This window comes from Onychomys torridus, chromosome 4 (assembly GCF_903995425.1).
Source record: "Onychomys torridus chromosome 4, mOncTor1.1, whole genome shotgun sequence".
Classification (NCBI taxonomy): domain Eukaryota; kingdom Metazoa; phylum Chordata; class Mammalia; order Rodentia; family Cricetidae; genus Onychomys; species Onychomys torridus.
This window is the reverse complement of record NC_050446.1, coordinates 147739227-147759980: the sequence shown is the minus strand read 5'-3', so window position 1 is coordinate 147759980 and position 20754 is coordinate 147739227. Positions and strand designations below refer to the sequence as shown.

General features: G+C 40.8%; 1 protein-coding gene across 1 annotated transcript in view; it reads left to right on the top strand.

Annotated features, from left to right (window-relative positions):
• Cfap61 (cilia and flagella associated protein 61) overlaps nucleotides 1-20754 on the top strand; it is a 295900-nt gene that overhangs the window by 214625 nt on the left and 60521 nt on the right. The window contains exons 23-24 of the mRNA XM_036186271.1: nucleotides 8388-8715; nucleotides 13294-13385. Coding sequence (XP_036042164.1) covers nucleotides 8388-8715; nucleotides 13294-13385 — 420 coding nt within the window. The remainder of the gene's footprint in view (nucleotides 1-8387; nucleotides 8716-13293; nucleotides 13386-20754) is intronic.

The window sequence follows — 20754 nt, the reverse complement described above, 5'->3', positions numbered from 1 at the left end:
TACACAGTATGCTCATCTAAGATGGGGGAAAGTGAAACTGTTTCAACCTCAAATTTGTACCCCCAACCATGACCCTAGAAGACTGTAAAGTCTTCCTAGGGAACCTCAGGAGATTGGCTTGATTTTATTTGTTGGTATGTTTTAGGATTATTTTGAAAGATGTTGGTCTATCATTTTGTTACCACTGTAAGGTTTAGATATTTGAGCTCTGCTCACCTTGTGAAATGATTTAGGTGATGTTCATTCCTTCTGCATTGTCTTAAAAGGTTGGTGTGAGGTTGGCGTTACTTCTTTAAATGTTGATAAAATGAGCCAATGAAACTATCTGGGTATGGAACATATAGTATAGGAAAGGTTTTGATAACAAATTCAATTTCTCAACCAGATATAAGGCTACTTGGATTTTCCATTTCTTTTATGTCAATTTTGGCAGATTATATTATTTAAATAATGTATTTGTTTCATTTAAGTTGGTCAAAATTTGTGGCATTAGGCTGGGGAGATGGCTTGGTTAGTAAAATATTTGCCATGTAAGCATAAAGGCCTGAGTTTGGATCCCCAGCACATGTGTAAATGAATGAGTGTAGTGTTGCATGCTTGTAATCACAATGCTGGGCACATTGAGATGGGCAGATCCTTGGAACTCAGTGAAAACAAAATGTTGTCATTGATTTTCTTGATGGAAGCCATTCTTACTGGAGTGAGATAGCATCTCAAAAGCAGTTTTACTTTGCATTTCCCTGTTGCCTAAAGATGTTGAACACATTTTCAAGTATTTATTGGTAATTTTTATTTCTTTGAGAGCTGTCTATACAGATTGTCAACACATTCTTAGCCACGTTTAGCTTTTCAGTCTTTGGGCTAGGTGAGTTCTTTTGCTTTCCATCTCCACACTCCCCAAATTGTAACCCATGGGGTGACTAATTTTTTATCCAGGTAGATGTATCCAAGTGTACTGAGACTATAAAAACCAACCATATCACTGAGATCAGTATAGACATGGGACCCATCTTTATAGTTTCAAGACCTTTTGGTTTTTAATCAGTCTGATGGAAGCACACAGCTGTGAGAATCAAGTACCCTTGGGAGGTTTAGTGTCCTCAGTCTCTGGAACAGTGAATGCCAGATAGGTGGCTGCAGAGTTTGATATAGAGTTTCAGTCCCAGAGCTATCAAACTGCAGGGTATTCTCAGTTAATTTAATCTATTCTTGGCCACTGAGGGTGAGGTGTCTCTCCTGTGCACTTCTCAGTCTGAGAAGAACCTCCTGCCTTCATCTAGTCAAGGTCCTGCTGTCCACAGCTGCCTCTCTGAGCCTCCCTCACCCAGGGACTGTGGCAGCAAAATAAAGATTCCCTGATGCACAGTTGTCCTCTACCAGACCCCTGGGTAGCTCAGTTTACAACAGTTTATCTTTCAAGATAGTGTTCACCACACCGACTCATACAATGTTATAAAGCGAGACTTGACCTACTAACTGGCACATGTACCAGAAAGATTGCTGTTTTTCCAAACCAGTGGCTGGTTTGAGGTTGGAGTGGCTGTGAGCCTTTCCTGAGACCAGGCTATCTTCCACTGGGCCTCTCTTGCATCTCCCCATAGCAGCGGGTTACATTATGGTTACCCTCTGTACCCCACTTTATTGTTACTGTTTTTCTGCCTTTTCCAAGTACACTTACACTTCCTTTGTGGATTTCCAAGGCCCACCCTTGGTTCCTCTCCTCAGAATAGAGACTTTAAAAAAAAATTCTGATTCTGCTTCACCAGCCATCTTATCTGGAAGTCTCCCCCCTCGTTTATTTCTGACACTGATGAATTGTGTTCAGTCCCCTGCCTCTGTCTCATCCTACCTCTCTGTCTCTCTCAGTCTAAAATGGAGACCTGTCGATTTTATTGATGTTTTTTCAAAGATAAAAATCAAAGCTTACTTCTCAGTAAAGACAGCTCTTTTCTCTTCCCCTGGTTTTGATCTCAAGGATGATTCTCTCCCTTCTGTTTGTATTGGATCTACTTGTCCTTCTCTTTCCTGATTTTGTAAGGAACAGTCTTAAGTCATTGACAGTGTTTTTTTAAGCCCTAAGTTTTCCTCAGTGTTTTAGCTGCCTCTCAAAATTTTAATATGATTTTTTTTTTTTACTAGCACTTTGGTCAAAATATTGTCTGCCTACCTTATTATTCTTCATTGACCCAGGACAGTGTATCATTTGGTTTCCACATATTTCAAGGTTTCCTACATACCGTATTTTTATTGATTTCCGATTCAATGCTGTTGTTTACTATAACCCAATCCTTTAAGAATTATTGGGATGTGTTTTATGTCTAAGTAAATCTAGAATTTTGTCTACATACAAAGAATAAATATTCATAACAATTGAACACAATGTTTCTGTAAATAATAATTAGTTCTGTGTGGTTGATATTGCTGCTGGATTTTCTTTACTGATATTTCACCAATGCTTCAGGTATAAATACAATAATTGCTGGGAGCAATATATTAAAATCTCTCATTATCTTATGACTTTCTATTTTTCTCTTTAATTATATCAAACTTTCTTTTCCTTTATTTACTCTGCTGTTAAGCCCATGAACAGTTATAATTTTGATATCTACCTTGTGAGTTGTGGCCTTATCATTATGAAACATACTGCTGTATTTCTTGATTGTATTCCTTATCTTCAGATCCACCTTATTTATATTAATATGACCATTTTATCCTTCTTGATTTATTACTAGCATTGTATGTCTTCGAATTTGCTTAATTTTGTCTTTGTATCTAAAGCATATCTTTTCTAAGTATCACTAAAAATATTGTATAAGTATCTTATGACTGCCTAACAAATATAGCAGCCAAAAACAACATTCTCAGAGTTCATTCTCAGAGTTCATTCTCAGCACCTAGAGGCCATCTTCATTCCTAATCACATGACCCCTTTCTTTATAAGACTTGGAATAGAGAATCAATATTCAAAACCTTAAAGTCAAAATCACTACACTTTGAATCTTCTACAGGAAAAACCTGGCTGCTTTTAGAAGATCACTTGATTAAGTCAGACTTACTGAGCGTGATCTCTCTTTCTTAAAGTCAAATAATATCACTTCATCATAGTCATAGTTCATCCTAGTACTCAGAGGGATAGGTGGGGGACCTTAGTAACTATCTTTGAATTCTGGCTATCACATGCTTTGTTACCCTTTCTGTCTCTGCATTTTAATTAAAGTAGTTAGCCATTAATATTTAATGTAATTAGGCCTGCCATTTTATTTTCTGTCTGCTAATCACCCCCATGTTCCCTGTACTTCTTTTCTACCTTGTCTGTTTCCTCTTGGGTTATTATTTTTGAATATTCTATTCAAATGGCTTTTGAGCTACATCTTATTCATTTTTTAAATGATTTATCTATGAATGTATAAGCACTCTTTCACCTCAATTCAGTTAGTATTGCACCATTTTATAAAATATATTTTAAAAAACTTGCAACAATACAGAACCTTCTTCCTATATACTAGACATCTATTTTATTATATTCAGTCTGTATACTATATACTAGACATCTATTTTATTATATTCAGTCTGTATATTACATCTATGCACACTGGAAATAAAACAAGACCATGTTAGAATTTTTGTTTTAAACAAATATTTATATGCTTGCATGGAGAGACACTATGACCACAGCAACTCTTGTAACATTTAATTGGGTAGCTCACAGTTCAGAGGTTCAGTCCATTATCATCATGGTGGGACATGGCAGCATGCAGGCAGACGTGGTACTAGAGAAGGAGCTGAGAGTTCTACACCCTGTGCAGGCAACAGGAAGTGGTCTGTCTCACTGGACATGGCTTGAGCATATATGAGACCTCAAAGCCTGCCTCCTCAGTGACACACTTTTTCCTACAAGAACAAACTTACTCTAACAAGGCCACACTTCCTAAGAGTGCCACTCTACCACAATGCATATACATGTGTGTGTGTGTGTGTGTGTGTGTGTGTGTGTGTGTGTGTGTGTGTAGGAGGGGAGGATAAGAGAGGGAGAGAGAGGGGGGAAAGGAAAGAGAGTCATTTTCCTTTTTCTTTTTGGGTTTTTGAGACAGGGTTTCTCTGTCTAACAGCCCTGGCTGTCCTGAAACTCACCAGGCTAGCCTTGAACTCACAGAGATCCACCTGCCTCTGCCTCATGAGTGCTGGGATTAAAGGCGTGCGCCACCATGCCTGGCTGAGAAAGAGCCTTATATAACTCAGTCTGGCCTCCATTTCTCTGTGTAGCTGAGAATGACCTTGAACTCCTGACCTTTCCGCCTCCACCTCTCAAGTACTAGGATTAAAGGCCTGAGCCTCCATTCTTGGTTTTGCAGTGCTTAGAACAAAGCTCAGGGGTCTTTATATTCTAGGCAAGCGCTCAACCAACTGAGTTATCTCCCCTCCCCAAGCCTCTTGTATGTATTTATGTATATCCAGATGTTTTTCTCATGTTTGTGGCTCCTTGTTTCTGAAAATGCACCATTCTCCTCACCTAAGCAACTTCTGTAGTGCTTTGTGCATGGTCAATCTGATGGCAGAAGATACTTTAAGTTTTCCCCTATTGGAAAACATGCTTATTTTGCCTTCATTCCTAAGGAATGTTTTTACTTGATATAGAATTTGGGGCTCACCCTGCATGGGACCACACTAGGCCCTCTTAATGTGGGTAACAGATGTGTGGCTTGATGTGTTTGTGGGTTCCCTGGCAGTGGAACCAGGACTTATCCCAGGTTCGTGAACTGGCTTTTTAGAGCCCATTCCCTATGGTGCCATGCCTTACTCAACCTTGATGCAGGGGGGCATGGCTAGGTCTGGCCCCAATTTGCTATGCCAGCCTGTGTTGACTAACCAAGGGAGGCCTTACCCTCTATGAGGATGGGATGGGAGTGGGGTGGGGGTGGCTGGTGGGGGGAGTGGGAGAAGGGGAGGGAGGGGGAACGGGTTGGTATGTAAAAAGAAAGGAAAAATTTTAAAGAATTTGGGGCTCACAGGTCCCTCTCCAACTTTGAATCTGTCTCTTAGATGTTTTTGTATTGTCGCATTTTGATTTAAAAGTTAGTCAACATCGAAGACACTGTTCCCCTTTGGATCTAATGCATTGTTTCCTTTGTATGGCTTCAGGATTTTCTCTTTGTCCTTGATGTCCTGAAGTTTGATGCAGTTGATTTGTGCTTATTGTGTTTTAGATTTTTATCTTACCTGTGGTTCACCAAGTTTCTTGAGTCTATAAATCCATGGCTTTCACTAAATTTTAGCAAATTCTTGGCCATTATCTGGCCCCATTCTTCCGTTAGGCCTTAATTATGCCCCCAGTTATGTACCATGTTTCCTGAAGCTTTAAAACTATGCTTATTTGTTTTTATAGAACTTTCTCTTTGTTCTTACAACCAAAAAAATCTGTTGATATTACTTCAAAATTTACCAATTCTTTCTTTTATTAGAACACAAACTGCATTTAGCCCTCGTTTAAAAGCTTCCAAATATGGAAAATTAGCCCCGTGCTGCTGGTCATTGCTTCAGTGTTTTATGGTCGTACACAATCTCCCTGACTTTAAACAGTAGTCAGGACCTTTGTGGCAGTCCTTCTGTTTTGACTCGAGTTTATAGTTATCACTGGTGGAAGAGCCAGTCTCAAGGCATTGTGCTACCCTCCCAGGAGCAGAACTTCCTTGAAACTGGAGAAAAGAACAAACCAACAGTGGATATGGTAACACTAGACCTGGAAGGAAGGTAGAGTTAGGTGGACCACTGGCTAGCTGGGCCTCGCCTACTCTGTGAATTCTAGGTCAGTCAAAGGCCCCATCTCAAAATGGTGGATGTCTACAAGTAGATAACTTCTGAGGCTGACCTCCACACACATGCTCACACACATATACACAAAAATAAATAAATATAGATTTGAAAAAACAAATAAACAGAAATTGGTGTTTTACCCTACATCAAAGGTTTTCTATTTCTCCCTTATAGCCATGCCTCTAGGGTTCCTGGCAGGTGTGGGGCCTGCAGCCAATCTAAACCCCAGCTAGTAGCTCTCAAGAAAGTCTTCCCTGTTTATTGGTACCCATCTGTTCAATTACATGGTAACCTCCATATTTGATGTGTTTCAACATAAGACCCCTGTGGCCTTGGCAAGTATCTAGCAGGTAAATATCTCTCTGAGAACTCAGATGAATGAGGTTTATCAAGTCCCTGCTAGATTTGCTGATTCACTTCTCAATGTGGAACCATTACCATGAAAATACAACAGCAGACAAAGTTATGAATGTTCTAGAGCAGTGTGGATGACAGTTATGAATGCTCTAGAGCAGTGTGGGCAACAGTTATGAATGCTCTAGAGCAGTGTGCATGACAGTTATGAATGCTCTAGAGCAGTGTGGGCAACAGTTATGAATGCTCTAGAGCAGTGTGGATGACAGTTATGAATGCTCTAGAGCAGTGTGGGCAACAGTTATGAATGCTCTAGAGCAGTGTGGGCAACAGTTATGAATGCTCTAGAGCAGTGTGGGCAACAGTTATGAATGCTCTAGAGCAGTGTGCATGACAGTTATGAATGCTCTAGAGCAGTGTGGATAACAGTTATGAATGTTCTAGAGCAGTGTGGATAACAGTTATGAATGCTCTAGAGCAGTATGGGTAACAGTTATGAATGCTCTAGAGCAGTGTGAATGACAGTTATGAATGCTCTAGAGCAGTGTGAATGAAAGTTATGAATGCTCTAGAGCAGTGTGGATGACAGTACCACAGATACACTTCAGAGCTAAAAACGAAAAAAAATAAAATAAAATAGCAATCTTCGTTCAATGAGTTGCTTAACAAAAACTAACAACATTTAGAAAAAGAAACTGTCTTAGTTAAGAGTTTCTATTGCTGCAAAGAGACACCATGACCACAGCAACTCTGATAAAGAAAACATTTAATTGAGGTGGCAGCTTACAGTTTCAGAGGCTCAGTCCATTATCATCATGGCCAGGAGCATTGCAGCATGCAGGCAGACATGGTGCTGGCTACTTCTTGATCAGAAGGCAACAGGAAATTGACTAAAACACTGGGCATTATCTTGAGCAAAAGAGACCTCAAGTCTGCCCCCATGGTCACAAGGCCACACCTATCACAACAAAGCCTATCTCCTATAGTGCCACTCCCTATGAGCTTGTGGGGGCCAATGACATTCAAACCACCACAGAAACTAACAGGTAGAAGAACTTTTGTGGAGAATTTTGAAAAATGTCAAAGGTTTAAGAAGTCAAGGACACTATTTTTAGGTATAATTTGAATTTGTCAAATATCTTTCTCCACTTTTTGCTTGTTAGTTTTTGAGACAAGGTTTCTTTGTGTAGCTTTGGCTGTCCTAGAACTAGCTCTGTAGACCAGGCTGGCCTCCAAGTCACAGAGATCTGTCTCCCTCTGCCTCCCAAGTGCTGGGGTTAAAGGTATATGCTACCACTGCCAGGTCTATATTTTTATTTAGGTAGAAGTCTAGTTTACCTAAGTGAAGAAAGAAAAGGAGAGAACGAAAGGTGTGTGGGAAGACAAAGGCTCAAAGTTAGAGAGCGACTCAGAGAAATGAACGTCCCTGTGGTTCCTAGCCATGCCATTGCCTGCTGGCCCAGGGCAGGAAGCAACAGGGCAAGAACCATCCTGGTAGACATAGCATGCATGGCTCTTACTCTCTAGGACATCCTTCAATGACATCACTCAGCTTACAGCCTGACAAGATGGCTTAGAGAGTAGAGGTGTCTGCCACCAAGGCTAATGACCCATGTTTGATTCCCAGAACTCACATTGTAGATGAGCAAACTGACTCCTACAAGCTGACCTCTGACCTCCATATGCAAGCTATAGAATGCACATACTCAAGCATACCTACACATACAATAAATAAATAAAATGTGATTAAATTTTGTTAATATTGTTAGATTTTAAAACTCATGAGGGGAACCCTCTGAAGATTCGATCTTCACGATCCCCAGCAAGGAACACAAAAAGGAATAACAGATTATCTTAATTACTCTTCTATTACTGTGAAGATACATCATGACCAAGGTAGCTTATAAAAGGCAACATTTAACTGGGGCTTGTTCACAGTTTAAGAAAGTAAGAGTCTATAACAGCAGGCAGGCAGGCAGGCATGGTGCTGGAGCAGTAGGTGAGAGCTTACATCTGATCTACAAGCAGGGAGCAAAGAGGGAGAGATAATTAGGAATATTAAGGACTTTTCAAATCCCACCCCTAGAGACATACCTCCTCCAACAAGGTCACACCTCCTAATCCTTCCCTAACAGTTCCATCAGACATATGAGCCTGTGGGGGCCATCCTCACTCAAACCACCATATACATTAGTGGTGTGATTTTTTTTTTCACTTTGTAGGTATTCTTCAGCTTCTACAAGAAAAATGTGGATTATGAAACATTTAAAGCCTTTAATGATGCATGCCTTGTCTATGATGGTCGACTTGTGATTGACACCACCTTCCACACCAATGATATAGCCATCAGAGCTGCTGGCTCCCTCACTAAATTCTCTAACCGATATTACTCAAATGAATGGACTCATAGCAACTTCAGTTCAAAAGAAATAGGCTTTCAGCTGGCAGCAGCTATGCTCAGTCTCTTTGACCCAACCCTGGAGCCTGTGACTGAACCACCAGCTGACCTTGACCGGCTCATCCCCATGTACAAGGGAGCTAAGATCCAAGGTATGTGGAAGACCCCTTTTCTCTCATTTGATGAGGCTACTGATCAGAGCAGCCAGTCATGTTTCTCTTAAATATAGCTCCTTGATCTTTAGTGGACTGTCCTAGAGGTAGAGTGTTTTTTTCTCCCCTTTGGTATTGCAACCTAAGAGATCACCTACCAGGATTGCACCCAGGGTTGCAAATGGAATGCCTTAAGAGTAGCAGGACTAGGAATAATTTTTATTTATCTGAAGAAATAAAAACTGATGATCATGCTTTTTATTTCTCTCAAGTTCTCGTCTTCTACCTCTTTTCTTTGTTCTGCCTCCCCTTATATATCATCCCAATGAAAAGCAACAAAAAAACTACATTTGAGGGTCATAGCACATTCCTTGAGCAAATGATAAGAAGCAGAACCATTTACCATGGCAATGCACAGGTGGGAACATGGTGTGTGGCACTTTCTAAGGCAGTGGCATTGAAAGCATACCAAACCTAAAAATTATTTTTTGTCCTGCTTGTAACCCCAGATCACAAGGAAGGGAACTTGTAACTCCTTATTCAAGGCTGTGAGGCCAGACCATCCTCTGTAGCCCTGGCTAATTGTGAGCCTTTCCCCACAGTAGCTGGACATAAAACTATTTCTCTCTGGACTTGGTTAATTGATTAATTATTATTTGGGACCTAAACAATAAAGTTAGCTAGCTGACCCTTGAGTGCTGTATTGAAAATCTGAGATTAGAAGTTCATTCAGAGAGTTAACTGTGGTGGGTATTGTGTTCCCTGAAATATTGTGTGTTCCCCGAAATAAATATATCTGGGGTCAGAGAACAGACAGCCACTAGAACAGAGCCAGAAATGGTGGCTAGAAAATGGGTCAGAGCAAGCTGTAGCAGAAGTTGGGTGGTGGTGGTACACACCTTTAATCCCAGCACTTGGGAGGCAGAGCTAGCCAGATCTCTGAGTTCAAGGCCACTTTAGAAACAGCTAAGCATGGTGACCCATGCCTTTAATCCCAGGGAGTGGGGGCAGAAAGAAAAAGGTATATAAGGCGTGAGGATCAGGAACTAAAAAAAGAAAAGCATGTAGTTAGTTAAGCATTTGGTTGGTAAAGCATTCAGGCTTTGGAGCAACACAGTTCAGCTGAGAACCATTGGGATGAGGACTCAGAAGCTTCCAGCCTGAGGAAACAGGATCACCTGAGGAACTAGCAAGGTGAGATAGCCGTGGCTTGTTCTGCTTCTCTGATCTTCCAGCATTCACCCCAATAACTGGCCTCGGGTTTGATTTTATTAATAAGACTCTTTAAGATTCATACTACAGTTAACTGCTTGAGGAATTTGTGTAGGGTGTTAGTCATTGGTCTGTGTCCAGTTGATCAAACAGTCCAGGCAAGAACGTTTCTTGGCTATTTTTGCCAAGGTGAAGATAAACTCCATATGAAGTGTCTTCAATGCCCATCCTCCTCTCTGAAGTAAATTGGTGCTTCCAGGAGCAGATATGTCTCATTGTCCAGAAAGTCTAAAATTTTAAAAGTATTTTAAATGCCATATTCTGTAGGTATTTGAAGTATTTGAATATTAGCTATTTATCTGAAATATATCTATGTATACCTAGAAGACTTAACTAACATGGCTATGAGTATGATTATCATAGATGACTAATTATTCATCTATTTTTAATTATCCATTACAATTTTAAATGAGCTGTACAAATATAATACCTTAAACAAGAGTAGAAATATACACACAGTATAACAAAATTAACTAAGTTTCTATCAATAGACTAAAATCTATACCAATGTAAAACATTTTAAACAAGTTGTTGTTCTTTAAAACTAAGTTCATTAATCTACCCTTTCATCCTATTATATCTATATCATATCCCCTTTTCTTCTTTAGAAAGAGATCGCATTCATAATCAACCCAATTTAAGTAAAAATATTGGTTTTTCTCTGTCCCACACCAGAGGGCTCATCTGACTTGGGACACAAGAATCTCTTAACCTTTTCTTTTAGCAATATTCCTGGGTTTAGATAAGGAGTAAGCCAATTCCATCTCCAAAGCCAGCTTGACATATATGGGAATTTGGGTGTAGTTTCTCTTACTACTTCCTGCTGGAGGGGGGCGCTGTATCTTATGGGGACACAAAGAAAATTTTAGGATTATGGACTAGTCCGTGAGGGTATATCTTTTGAGCCAGTTGCCTTGAAACTGTTTTGGATGTTGGATCATCTGGGCCATGGTGTCATCAGAGACCTTTAAGGGTGTCTTGGCTGGTCAAACCTAATGTATCTTAATCTGGAACAAATCTACAGCCTCTGGCTTTCTGTGGAAACAAAAGCAGAGACTCTTTTCCAAAGCAACATATCCTTATATCCAAATTTTGAAGTCAAGGTACCTTTAATATTTACATATTTGTTTAACTCAACAGCTTTTACGATCAAATATTTTTCTGCAGTTAAAAATCCCAAAGACAACATAAACCAGATTCTCTGTGTAATATCCATCTTTGTAAGACTGAAATGTCACTGTGGCTGCTGGCTCTGCCCACCTCAGCTTCCCAACATGGAGGTGGTGCAGTTTACTGCCAGCTCTGGGTCTGGAGCCATGTGTACCATCAACTATCAGAAGCAGTTCTATCAAAGCAGAGCATAGCCCAGAAACTTTTTTTTTTTAACTAGCAAAGGCTAAATCCACCATGCAGCATAATGTGCCATTTGCAAACGCCTTATACCCACCATACTGCTGGTCAGACGCACAAGCCAGGAACCTGTCATAGTAGCTCAAACAGGCAAGCAGCCACTAACTTGAGAGAGACAACTAGGAAGCTGTTTTTAGCTCCATTTTAGAATCTTTTTTCTCAGGTTTTAGGTGGAAACTCTTGCCAACCTGTTGGGTGCCATTATTGGTGAAATTATTAAGGCCACTCCACGTAGTTAAAAGGGAGGTTTATTTTGTGGGGTAGCTTACAAATAAAGGGATGGGTTGCAGGGTCTGGGAAAGGGGTGGCGCAGTCCGGCGGTGTTCTCTGGAGAACTCTGCTCGGTCCACCTCCAGTGTCCAGGGTCCTGGAACCAAGAGAGGCCTCTCCTCTTGATCCTGGGTCTTCAGCATCCTCTCTCAGCCCCACCTTGTAGGCATGACCATTACCGAAGCCTCAATGGGGGTTGGAACTTCCAGGCCAAGGCTGGAATGGCTACCCACTACAACCTCCTCTTCCTGCTTAGAAACAATTTGTTCCTTTTGAATGGTGATCGTCTCCATGTGACAGGGGAGCTTATGGGTAGGTTAATACAACCATGAGCTCTACAAGTTCAAAGGCATGTCTTAGGTTGGTTATGTTCTTGTTGACTTGGATATGGTCAATGACTAGAGAATCTCATCCAATCCTTTAAGTTAAGCATTACTCTCTGTGGCTTTAAGCATGCAAAGCAGGATTTCATCTCTCTTTGGGGACCATCAACCCTTTGTCCAGCCTTACTATTCAGTTTGAGTACATCTACCCACTCTCACCATTGTACTGCCAGATTGGAGTACATTGCTCCTTCACAATGACATCCTTCAGATACTTGGTGGCTTTTAGGATTTGCATACCTCTGGTGGCCTGGGTACTTTCATGGGTGTTCTAAAGTGAATGTGAAGATATGAACCTCTTGGTCTGCCTGATCTTATAGGGTTTTCAGTGTCAAGAGAGGAGTGAATCATTTTCACAGGTCACCTCAGGCTGCACTGTGGAAGTGGAAGACAGGTTGTTGGTTTTTTATGTTGAGAGAAAAAGACAGAGAGAAGAGATATTTTAAAACTGTGTTTTTAAATGTTTGTGGACCTTTCCACCAGAAAACCTCACATACTTACAGAATTTGTTGTTCAGTTCTGAGAGGTTCACAGACTAACCTGCAAAGTAGACATACATAAGCCCTGACTGTATTTATAAAACCTGATCTAGTAAATGGAACAGCAGGCCAAGGAGACCAAAGCCCGCATTCCGTCACTGCCTTTCTCTCTCTGAGGAGCTGCCTCAGGGAGGTCCTGCTCCTCTTCTCTGGGTCAGAGCTTAGGGAATGACATCAGGCAGGTAAGAAAATGGAGGAGCCTTAAAGACTAGAGCTTGGTCAGACTCAGTATTATCTCCAAAATGTTAAGGACTTTATAAATGATTTTCTAAAGCATTAAGCAATGAACTTTGTTAATTTTCCATATAAAATATGGTTTTTAATGTTTTGGTTATTTGGGGGAGTATGGGAAACAGGATCGCCATGGGAACATTCTGGAGCTCTATGGGAAACAGGATCACCATGGGAACATTCTGGAGCTCTTGGTCTGGTTAGTTAGTAGTGGTTAAAGTACAGGGAATTCTAAGAAATCAACGGGGTGCATCTTTGCACACCTTGCATGGGTGGCTAAATTATAGGGTGTACTAGTTCATCATATTGAATTGATTAAATAAAGTTCAACCACCCCAGGGCCTTCCTTGCTAATTGGCCATACTTTAGCTGGAGTTTCATGAGCAGACACATTGTAGGCATCTCTCTTCCTTCTTTGATGAAATATAAACCAACAGGTCATTTCTGATGTGGATACCTGCCATTTCCTCTAGGAGGCATTCTTCCTGGGTCTTATCATTATCTGCATATTGCCAAACCTGCCATTCCAAGTCCCTTGGATGTTCAAAGGTCACAGCCTGATTTTGTAAGTATTGGTCTTGAGTTTTACTTTACTTCTGGTCATAGTATTTGATTTTTTGGGAAAATAAAAATTTTTACTCAGAGTCATTGGTTCATACATCATACTCCCACTGTACATGTCAACATTTAAAAAGACCACCAAAGAGTCTTTGCCCTCATACCATCATGTGGTCCATTCCCAAAACGAGCTGAGCTGACTGGTGTAGCCTGCCGGATATTGTGGAGATGATAGTGTGTGGTTTCTAAAAGTATATCAGCATAACGAAGATTCTATAATGTCTACCTTGTCCCTTTGTAGATAATCAGCTGCCATCATGAAAGGTTTCCCAGGCAGCCCTTTGGTAAGGAAAAGAATTGAGGATGACTGCACCAGTCGTATGGGTTACCTGCTTAGAAGTGGGTCTTCCAGTGCCATTCAAGCCTTCAGATGACTGTAGCCCCAGCCAAGATCTTGACTGGATGCCTAGGAGACCCCAGGTTCCCAGCTGAGCTTCCCCCCATCTCTAACACCCAAAGATCATGAGATAATCAAGTTTAGTGGTGCTTTAAGATGTTTTCTTCAACAGGCTTTTAAAAAGTAGTTTTAATTTTATAATAAACTCAAGAAAAAGTTAGAGTGATTTCCTGGATACTCCTTCTTGTTCCCCATCCTTCATGACTTATTCACCTGCCCCAACCCTCTACATTCCACACCAAAGTGACCTGGTTGTCAGAACTGGTGGGCCTTCATCAACACATTGTTACCAGCAGATCCCATAGCTTTCATTAGGATCCACTCTAGGTGCTGTACATTCTAGAGGGTTCTTGACAGTGCATCCACCATCACAGTGTCATACAGAATCCTACTAAAACCCCCTCTGTGTCCTTTCTTTATTGTCTCCAGAGTTGTCACATGTATCAGCTACTCTTATTACTGTGACCAAATATCCACCAATAAATAGCTTATGGAAGGAAGGCTTTATTTGGACCCACAGTTTGAGGATACAGTCCTCAGGACAGGGAAGGCAGGAATCACATTGCACAGTGAGAAAGCAGAGAAGAGATGTTCACACTCGGTTGGCTTTCTTCTTTGTATACTGTACAAGGCCCCAGCCCATGGAATGCTGCCACCCATATTTAGGGTGTGTCTTCCCATCTTGGCTAACCTAATCTAGAAGCTCCCTCACAGACATGCTCAGAGTTTTATTTCTGTGTGGATTCTAAATCCCATCAAACTGACTTTCAGGGTTAACCATCACGTCATATAATTGGGACCACAGCTTGTGGCCTTGCAGATTGTCTTATTTCAGCTGGTAATATATATTTAAGTTCCTTCAATGTCTTTTCAGGCTGTACACCATGTTTCTTTAAGTGCTGAATGATATCTCATTGTCTAAGTGGATCATAGTTTATCCATTTACCTACTGAAGATCAGTAAGCCACCATTGCTAGGTTTTGACATACCATCAGGCTATAGTCATCTGTCTTTGGGACACTGGAACACTCAGATTCTTTGGACCAGGAATGGTCACCAGGCCCAACTGTTCTCCTTCCCTCCATGAATTACACAGAAAGGCCACCAGGGAGAGGTGGGAGCTGTGGGTGGGGCTTCTCATCAGCTGATCAATTGAAGACTTCCTCAAGGAAGCTCCTCTGACAGATGGTCCCAGGCTGGGTTCCCATCAAATGGTGACTCCTTTTCTTGTGTGTCACATGTGCTTCTTCCTCACTGGGGTAGAGCCTTCTTTCCCATATTCTGAATATTTTTGAAGGTTACTGACATGACCAACTTAACGTAAAGGTATTTCTCAGATTTTCTTGAAGGGAGGGCTAGCCGTGTGGTGGGTTCTGGTCAATCAGGTATAAGTAAAATATACGAGAAAAACCCTTCAAAGCTATTAGGAAAGGGAGCATTCAAAATGTCACTAGTCATTGGCCCCTGGCCTCTTGGCATTTAGGAACCCAAGTCCCAGCTCCTCCATTTGCTTCTCATGGGCTTTGAATAAGCCACTTGTCTTCATTCCTGGAGTTATTATTGATCATTCATCCAGAGCAAATTATTACTGATCATTTATACTGCTTGGAGCAAAACAGGTGGACAGTTAATGGTGCAAATTCTTTTAATTCCTGCTTCTATATAATAATGAAACTTGCTTCTTCTAGGGAATAAGACAGATTATATATTTTCTTCTTTTTCTTTTAACTTTCTTTGGCCTCTCCCACTGGGGGTGGGGTCTGCTTGTTGTTTTTAGACAGTGTCTTACTGTCTAGCTTAAGGGTTGGCCTCCAACTTGCAATCTCCCACCTCAGTCTCCTGAGGATGGAGAGTGCAGTCAAGGACCATCGCGCAGACTGCACCTTCTCTCAGGGGTCTGGTGTGTAAGGTGCTCAGAGGCTGTCTTCTTTTGTCACCAGAGCTAAACAACATGCACCTAATCCGTACAAGAGCTAGAAAATGTTGGGCCCCTTATCCCTAAGGTTTCATATTTCTCAGGGTTATGGATAATAGTTCTAGGGTTGGGGGTGGAAGAAACTGTTAAACTCAGTACTCTCCTTAAGGAAAGAAAATATGTCTCAAAAAAAAAAAAAAGGAAAAAGAAGAAATGGGATGGATAGGTATAAGATATTATGGTAGACTATCATATACATTAGTAAACAAATTTAGTAATTTAGCAGCCTTTGCACTGTTATAAATTCTTATATGTTGATACAAATATAAACTTTTTACATTCCTATTTAAGATAATTTGTATATTGATACAAATACAGAACTATGTTTGTTATATTGTACACATATTTTTACTCTTATTTAAAATATTTGTATATTGATACAAATGTAAATTTATATCTGTCATACTGTATGTATGTTCTACTTCTTTTTAAGATATTCTGTATACTGAAATATATTTAGGATTATTATCATATTGCATATTGCACTATACATTCCTACCTCTGTTAAAGATATTTTATGTATTGTCACAATTTAAAGTCATTGTCCTTTTACTGTACATTTGCTTACAGACTGTTTGCCTTATTTATAGGAAGCTTAGTCCTTAGGTTGTTTAGGTAGATAAGACTTAGAGTTATTGTCACCTATGCTTGTCATCTCTATAATTATGTTAGTTAGGTTATCCAGATTTATAAATACATAGGTCAGATGGACAGGTAATCTTCAAACACTTCATGGACCTAGAGAACATGGCATTTAAATAACTTAGAATTCTGTTGACGTGAGACACAATTGCTCCTGGCAGCACCAATTTGATCCCAAGAGAATGTTGGGCTTCTAAGACATTTCCATTTGGAAGTTTGTCTTCTTGGCACAAAATGGCCTACTGGGCAAAGAACTGCCCTTGCCTCAACTGCTGACAGTACAAATGCTGTCCTTTCTAGACAAGCGGGACACAAGGAAAGCGACCACTATACTTTGCCAAGACAGGGTAAGATGGTCTTTCAGAATTCCTGCTTCTGAAAATGGCCTGTCAGATACTCTAGGCCTGTAGCCAATTTGAATGCACCAACGATGCTGAGAAACATTAGGTGACTGTCCAGGCTGCTAGCTGTCTCTGACTACTCTTGCAAGACTCCCAAAAGTTGCTTGCGTCCTTCTCCCATTTCTCAGGTATTATTATATTCCTTCTCAGGTCTTTGGTGAGGTTGGAGATTAGCAGTTATAGTTACAACTTAGTATATATACATATATAATATCTTAGATAGAATATATTAAGTATTAGACTCAGGTTCTTTAGGATAGGACACCTTTTGGAAGGATCTTTGTAACATGCCACCTACCCATGCCCTAGACTTCCCTGGATTTTACTGTGTGTTTTTTGCTTGATATTGTTTACACTTGTAATTCCAACTTATCTAGGTCATTATCCCTCATTACTCCTGGACAATATTTGATAACCATCTCTTTGTATATAGTCTTGTATTAAGTTAGAACTTTCTTATTTAGACAAAAGGGGGACAGACCAATCTTAGACATTTCTAGTTCTCAATGAGTAGAATAGTGAAGCTAGAAGTCACTTCAGCAATCCATGAGCTCTTCACACAATAACCACCAAGCAAAGATGAAAAGACTAGAGACGCCTCCAGAATGGGCTGATTTACAGATCTGGCCCACATGCTTGGTTGGCTTGTATGCCACAAAGTAAAGAAATTTGTCACAACAAATCCTGCCTTGGATACTATTAAATTTTAAATCATGTGTTTGCCATGGGAGCTAGGGACTTGGTTTCTCAAACACTGAGGCTGATTGATCCCATGACTTCTATTTATTGTGAATTCTGAATTGATGTTCTAACCTATGTAATCAGGGGGAAAAAGTCAGGGCAGTGAGTGTCAGTAGGAATGGCCAGCATGACAAGGGTAATTTGTGACTCAGAAGCCAGTTTGTATGTGAATTCCTTTTAATATTGATGTGCAATATTTCAATGCACTCCAAGCTTCCAGACTGTTCCACCCCACCCCTAGCCATCCTGAGACAGTGCCAAAGCTCATTAAAATTGACACAACTTGCCTTCCATAGCTAAGATCCATCACCAGCAAGACCTCCTCCCTGTCCCTTTCTCTAGAGTGGCTGTTTACTGAACAGCCTTTTCAAGCCCTGTCTCTCTATAGCACGGTGTGCTTAACTTTGGGCTGATACCATGGAGATTCAGTCGTTAAAAAATAAAGCAAAACATGTCACTGGAAGCAATCTTAAGGCTACCACCCTCATGCGATAGCTTGTCATTGGACAGTGTATCCTGCTCAGACTCTGGCTGGCTCCTGGCCAGCAAGCCACCAGGTTTCTTAGCAGTTAGTCACATCTGCTGTAGTAACTCACCATGTCCCCAACCTGGAAGTGCCCAGCCTAGGATGTAGATCCCAGAACACAAAGGAGACCTCAATAACTGGATGTGTGGTAGTGAGTGAAGCTCCTTGCAAAGCCACCTTCTCATTGCCAATCTGGGTGGCTCATGAAGTTTAGTCTCTTTGGTGTCTGGGTCCCCTTTTCTCCATCACTCAGCATAAAGAAACATTCAGGAGGAGGCAGCAGCAACTCAGGCCTTGTGGGATTGCTGCCCCTGCTCTCCAGTGAGCCCAGAGAAAAGCTGGCAGCCAACATTACACCAGAACTCTGGAGGGGAGCCGTCTGGAACCCCCAAGCAGCTTTACTAGGAATATGGCCGGCACTGCTCCTACTGAGGAATGACTTCTCACTCAGCACTCACTTGCTTGTAGTTTTCCAGCTTCCTCCTGAAGTGCTCAGCCAACAGCTCAAACTTGTTACTAGCTAACTCTTAGAACTTAAGTTGGCCCATTTATTTTAACCTACATTTTGCCACATGGCATTACCTCTCTTTCATCTTGCACCTCCTATTTCTTCTCCATGTCTGGCTAGCAACTCTTCTGACTACGCCTTTCTTCTTCCCAGTGTCCTTAGTCTGGTTTCCCACCTAACCTTATCCTGTCCAGCTACTGGCCAGTCATCTTCTTTATTAAACCAACCACAGTGACATATATGACATATATTCACACAGTGTAAAGCAATGTTAAACACACACACACACACACACACACACACACACACACACACACACACACTTTTAATTTTAATGATGGTACCAAAAATGTGAGATGCTGCTGCTCCTTGTGATACATTTTCAAAATAGAAAATGTGCTATGGACATATTTTCTTACCATGAATGTACTAGACCACCAGCCTCCTCTTTGAAGCATCATTGGCCAGCTTCTTTCTAATGCTGTAGCTGCTGTCATGCCCCTCCCCTAAATATCCAGTCTGTCATTGTATTGGAGTTGGCCTAGAGTCTCCTTCCCAGGTCTGTGCCATGTGATCCCACAATGCCCACCAGTTGCCTCAGTTTTGTTATGAAGTTCAACCTTGTGGTTTAGTTTCTTTTCCTGATGCTGTGATAAAATGAAAGTAACTTAAGGGAAAAAGAACTTATTTTGGTCCAAAGTTCAAAGGTATAACCTATCATGGCAAAGGAGTCATTCTGGCAGGAACGTAGGCAGACGTTGTGTCCCCAGTCAGGAAGTAGAGAACAATCAATGCTCTTATTCAGTTCACTTTCTCCTTTCTGGGTATTCCAGGACCCAAGCACAGGGGTAGCCTACTTTTAGGGTGGGTCTTAGCACCTCAATAATCTAATCAAAATGATTCCTCAGAGGGATGCCCAGAGGCTAACCTTATATAAATGATCCTGTATCATGATCCTAATTGGTCTTAATAATAAAACCTGGAGTCAGATATCAGGGTAAAAGGTGAAATATCAGAGAAGCAAAGAAGCAAGCCATGGCCACCTCTTACCTCTCTGACTCCTCAGACCAAAAAGGGCAGAGCTCCTGTCTCCTCCTTGCCTTATTACTTCCTCTCTCTGCCCAGCTATATCACTTCCTGTCTCCTATCTGTACAGATCTCCAGACAACTGTGGCTAACTGGTGGCTAGCTCCACCCTCTGATCTTTGGGCAAGCTTTATTTGTCAGAACACAAACAAAATATTACAACATTTCCCCCTTTTTGTCTAAAATAAAAAGAAGGTTATATATAACTAACATAGAAAAACTATATACAATAAATATAATAACTATAAACAAATATATATAAGCAATAATTATATCAACAATGTCTAGTCCATTAACATTTGAAAAATTCAGAGAAAATACTCCATTATAGATCCTATCTTGGTGAGTCCAAAGGGTTGTACCTAATTCACCTTCTATTCCAATTTGCATTACCAACCCAGAACTATCTTTTGCTGTCTCTCAACCTTATACACTTTACATTTCTATTATAAGTTTCTTTCCTGAATTTGCTAACAAGGAAAATGAACTATAGCTATCTAGTTATCAACTCCATCAGAGACCTAAGAAGAAAATATTACCTAAGTGCATGCAAGCAACTTCCAAAAAGCATGAGAAATGATGGAAACAGCTGGCTGTCTGGACAGTCACCCATAGTTCCTCTGCAATGTTGCACCATCCATATATGGCTTACAGGCCTAGAATAGCTGACAGACTTTTCAGTGAAACAGGAATTTCGAAGGACTGTCCTACCTTGTCTTGGCAAAGTTCAGCAGTCTTTTCTTTTGTGTCCTGCTTGTCCAATTTGGACAGCATACTGTCAGCAGTTGAGGCAAGGGCACTTTCTTGCCCATTGGCTAACTATTGCCATAAAGAAAGTAAACTCCACATGGAGTTTCTTTGATGCCCATCATCTTCTCTGACGTATATTGGTGCTGCCAGGAGCTGGCATGCCTCATTGTCATTAAAACATATTAAATTCCAAATTCTATAGATCTCTGAAGTATTTAAAGACCACCTGTCTACCTAAAATATATCTGTTTGATCTTGAAAACATACCTAACGTGACTACAAATTTGATT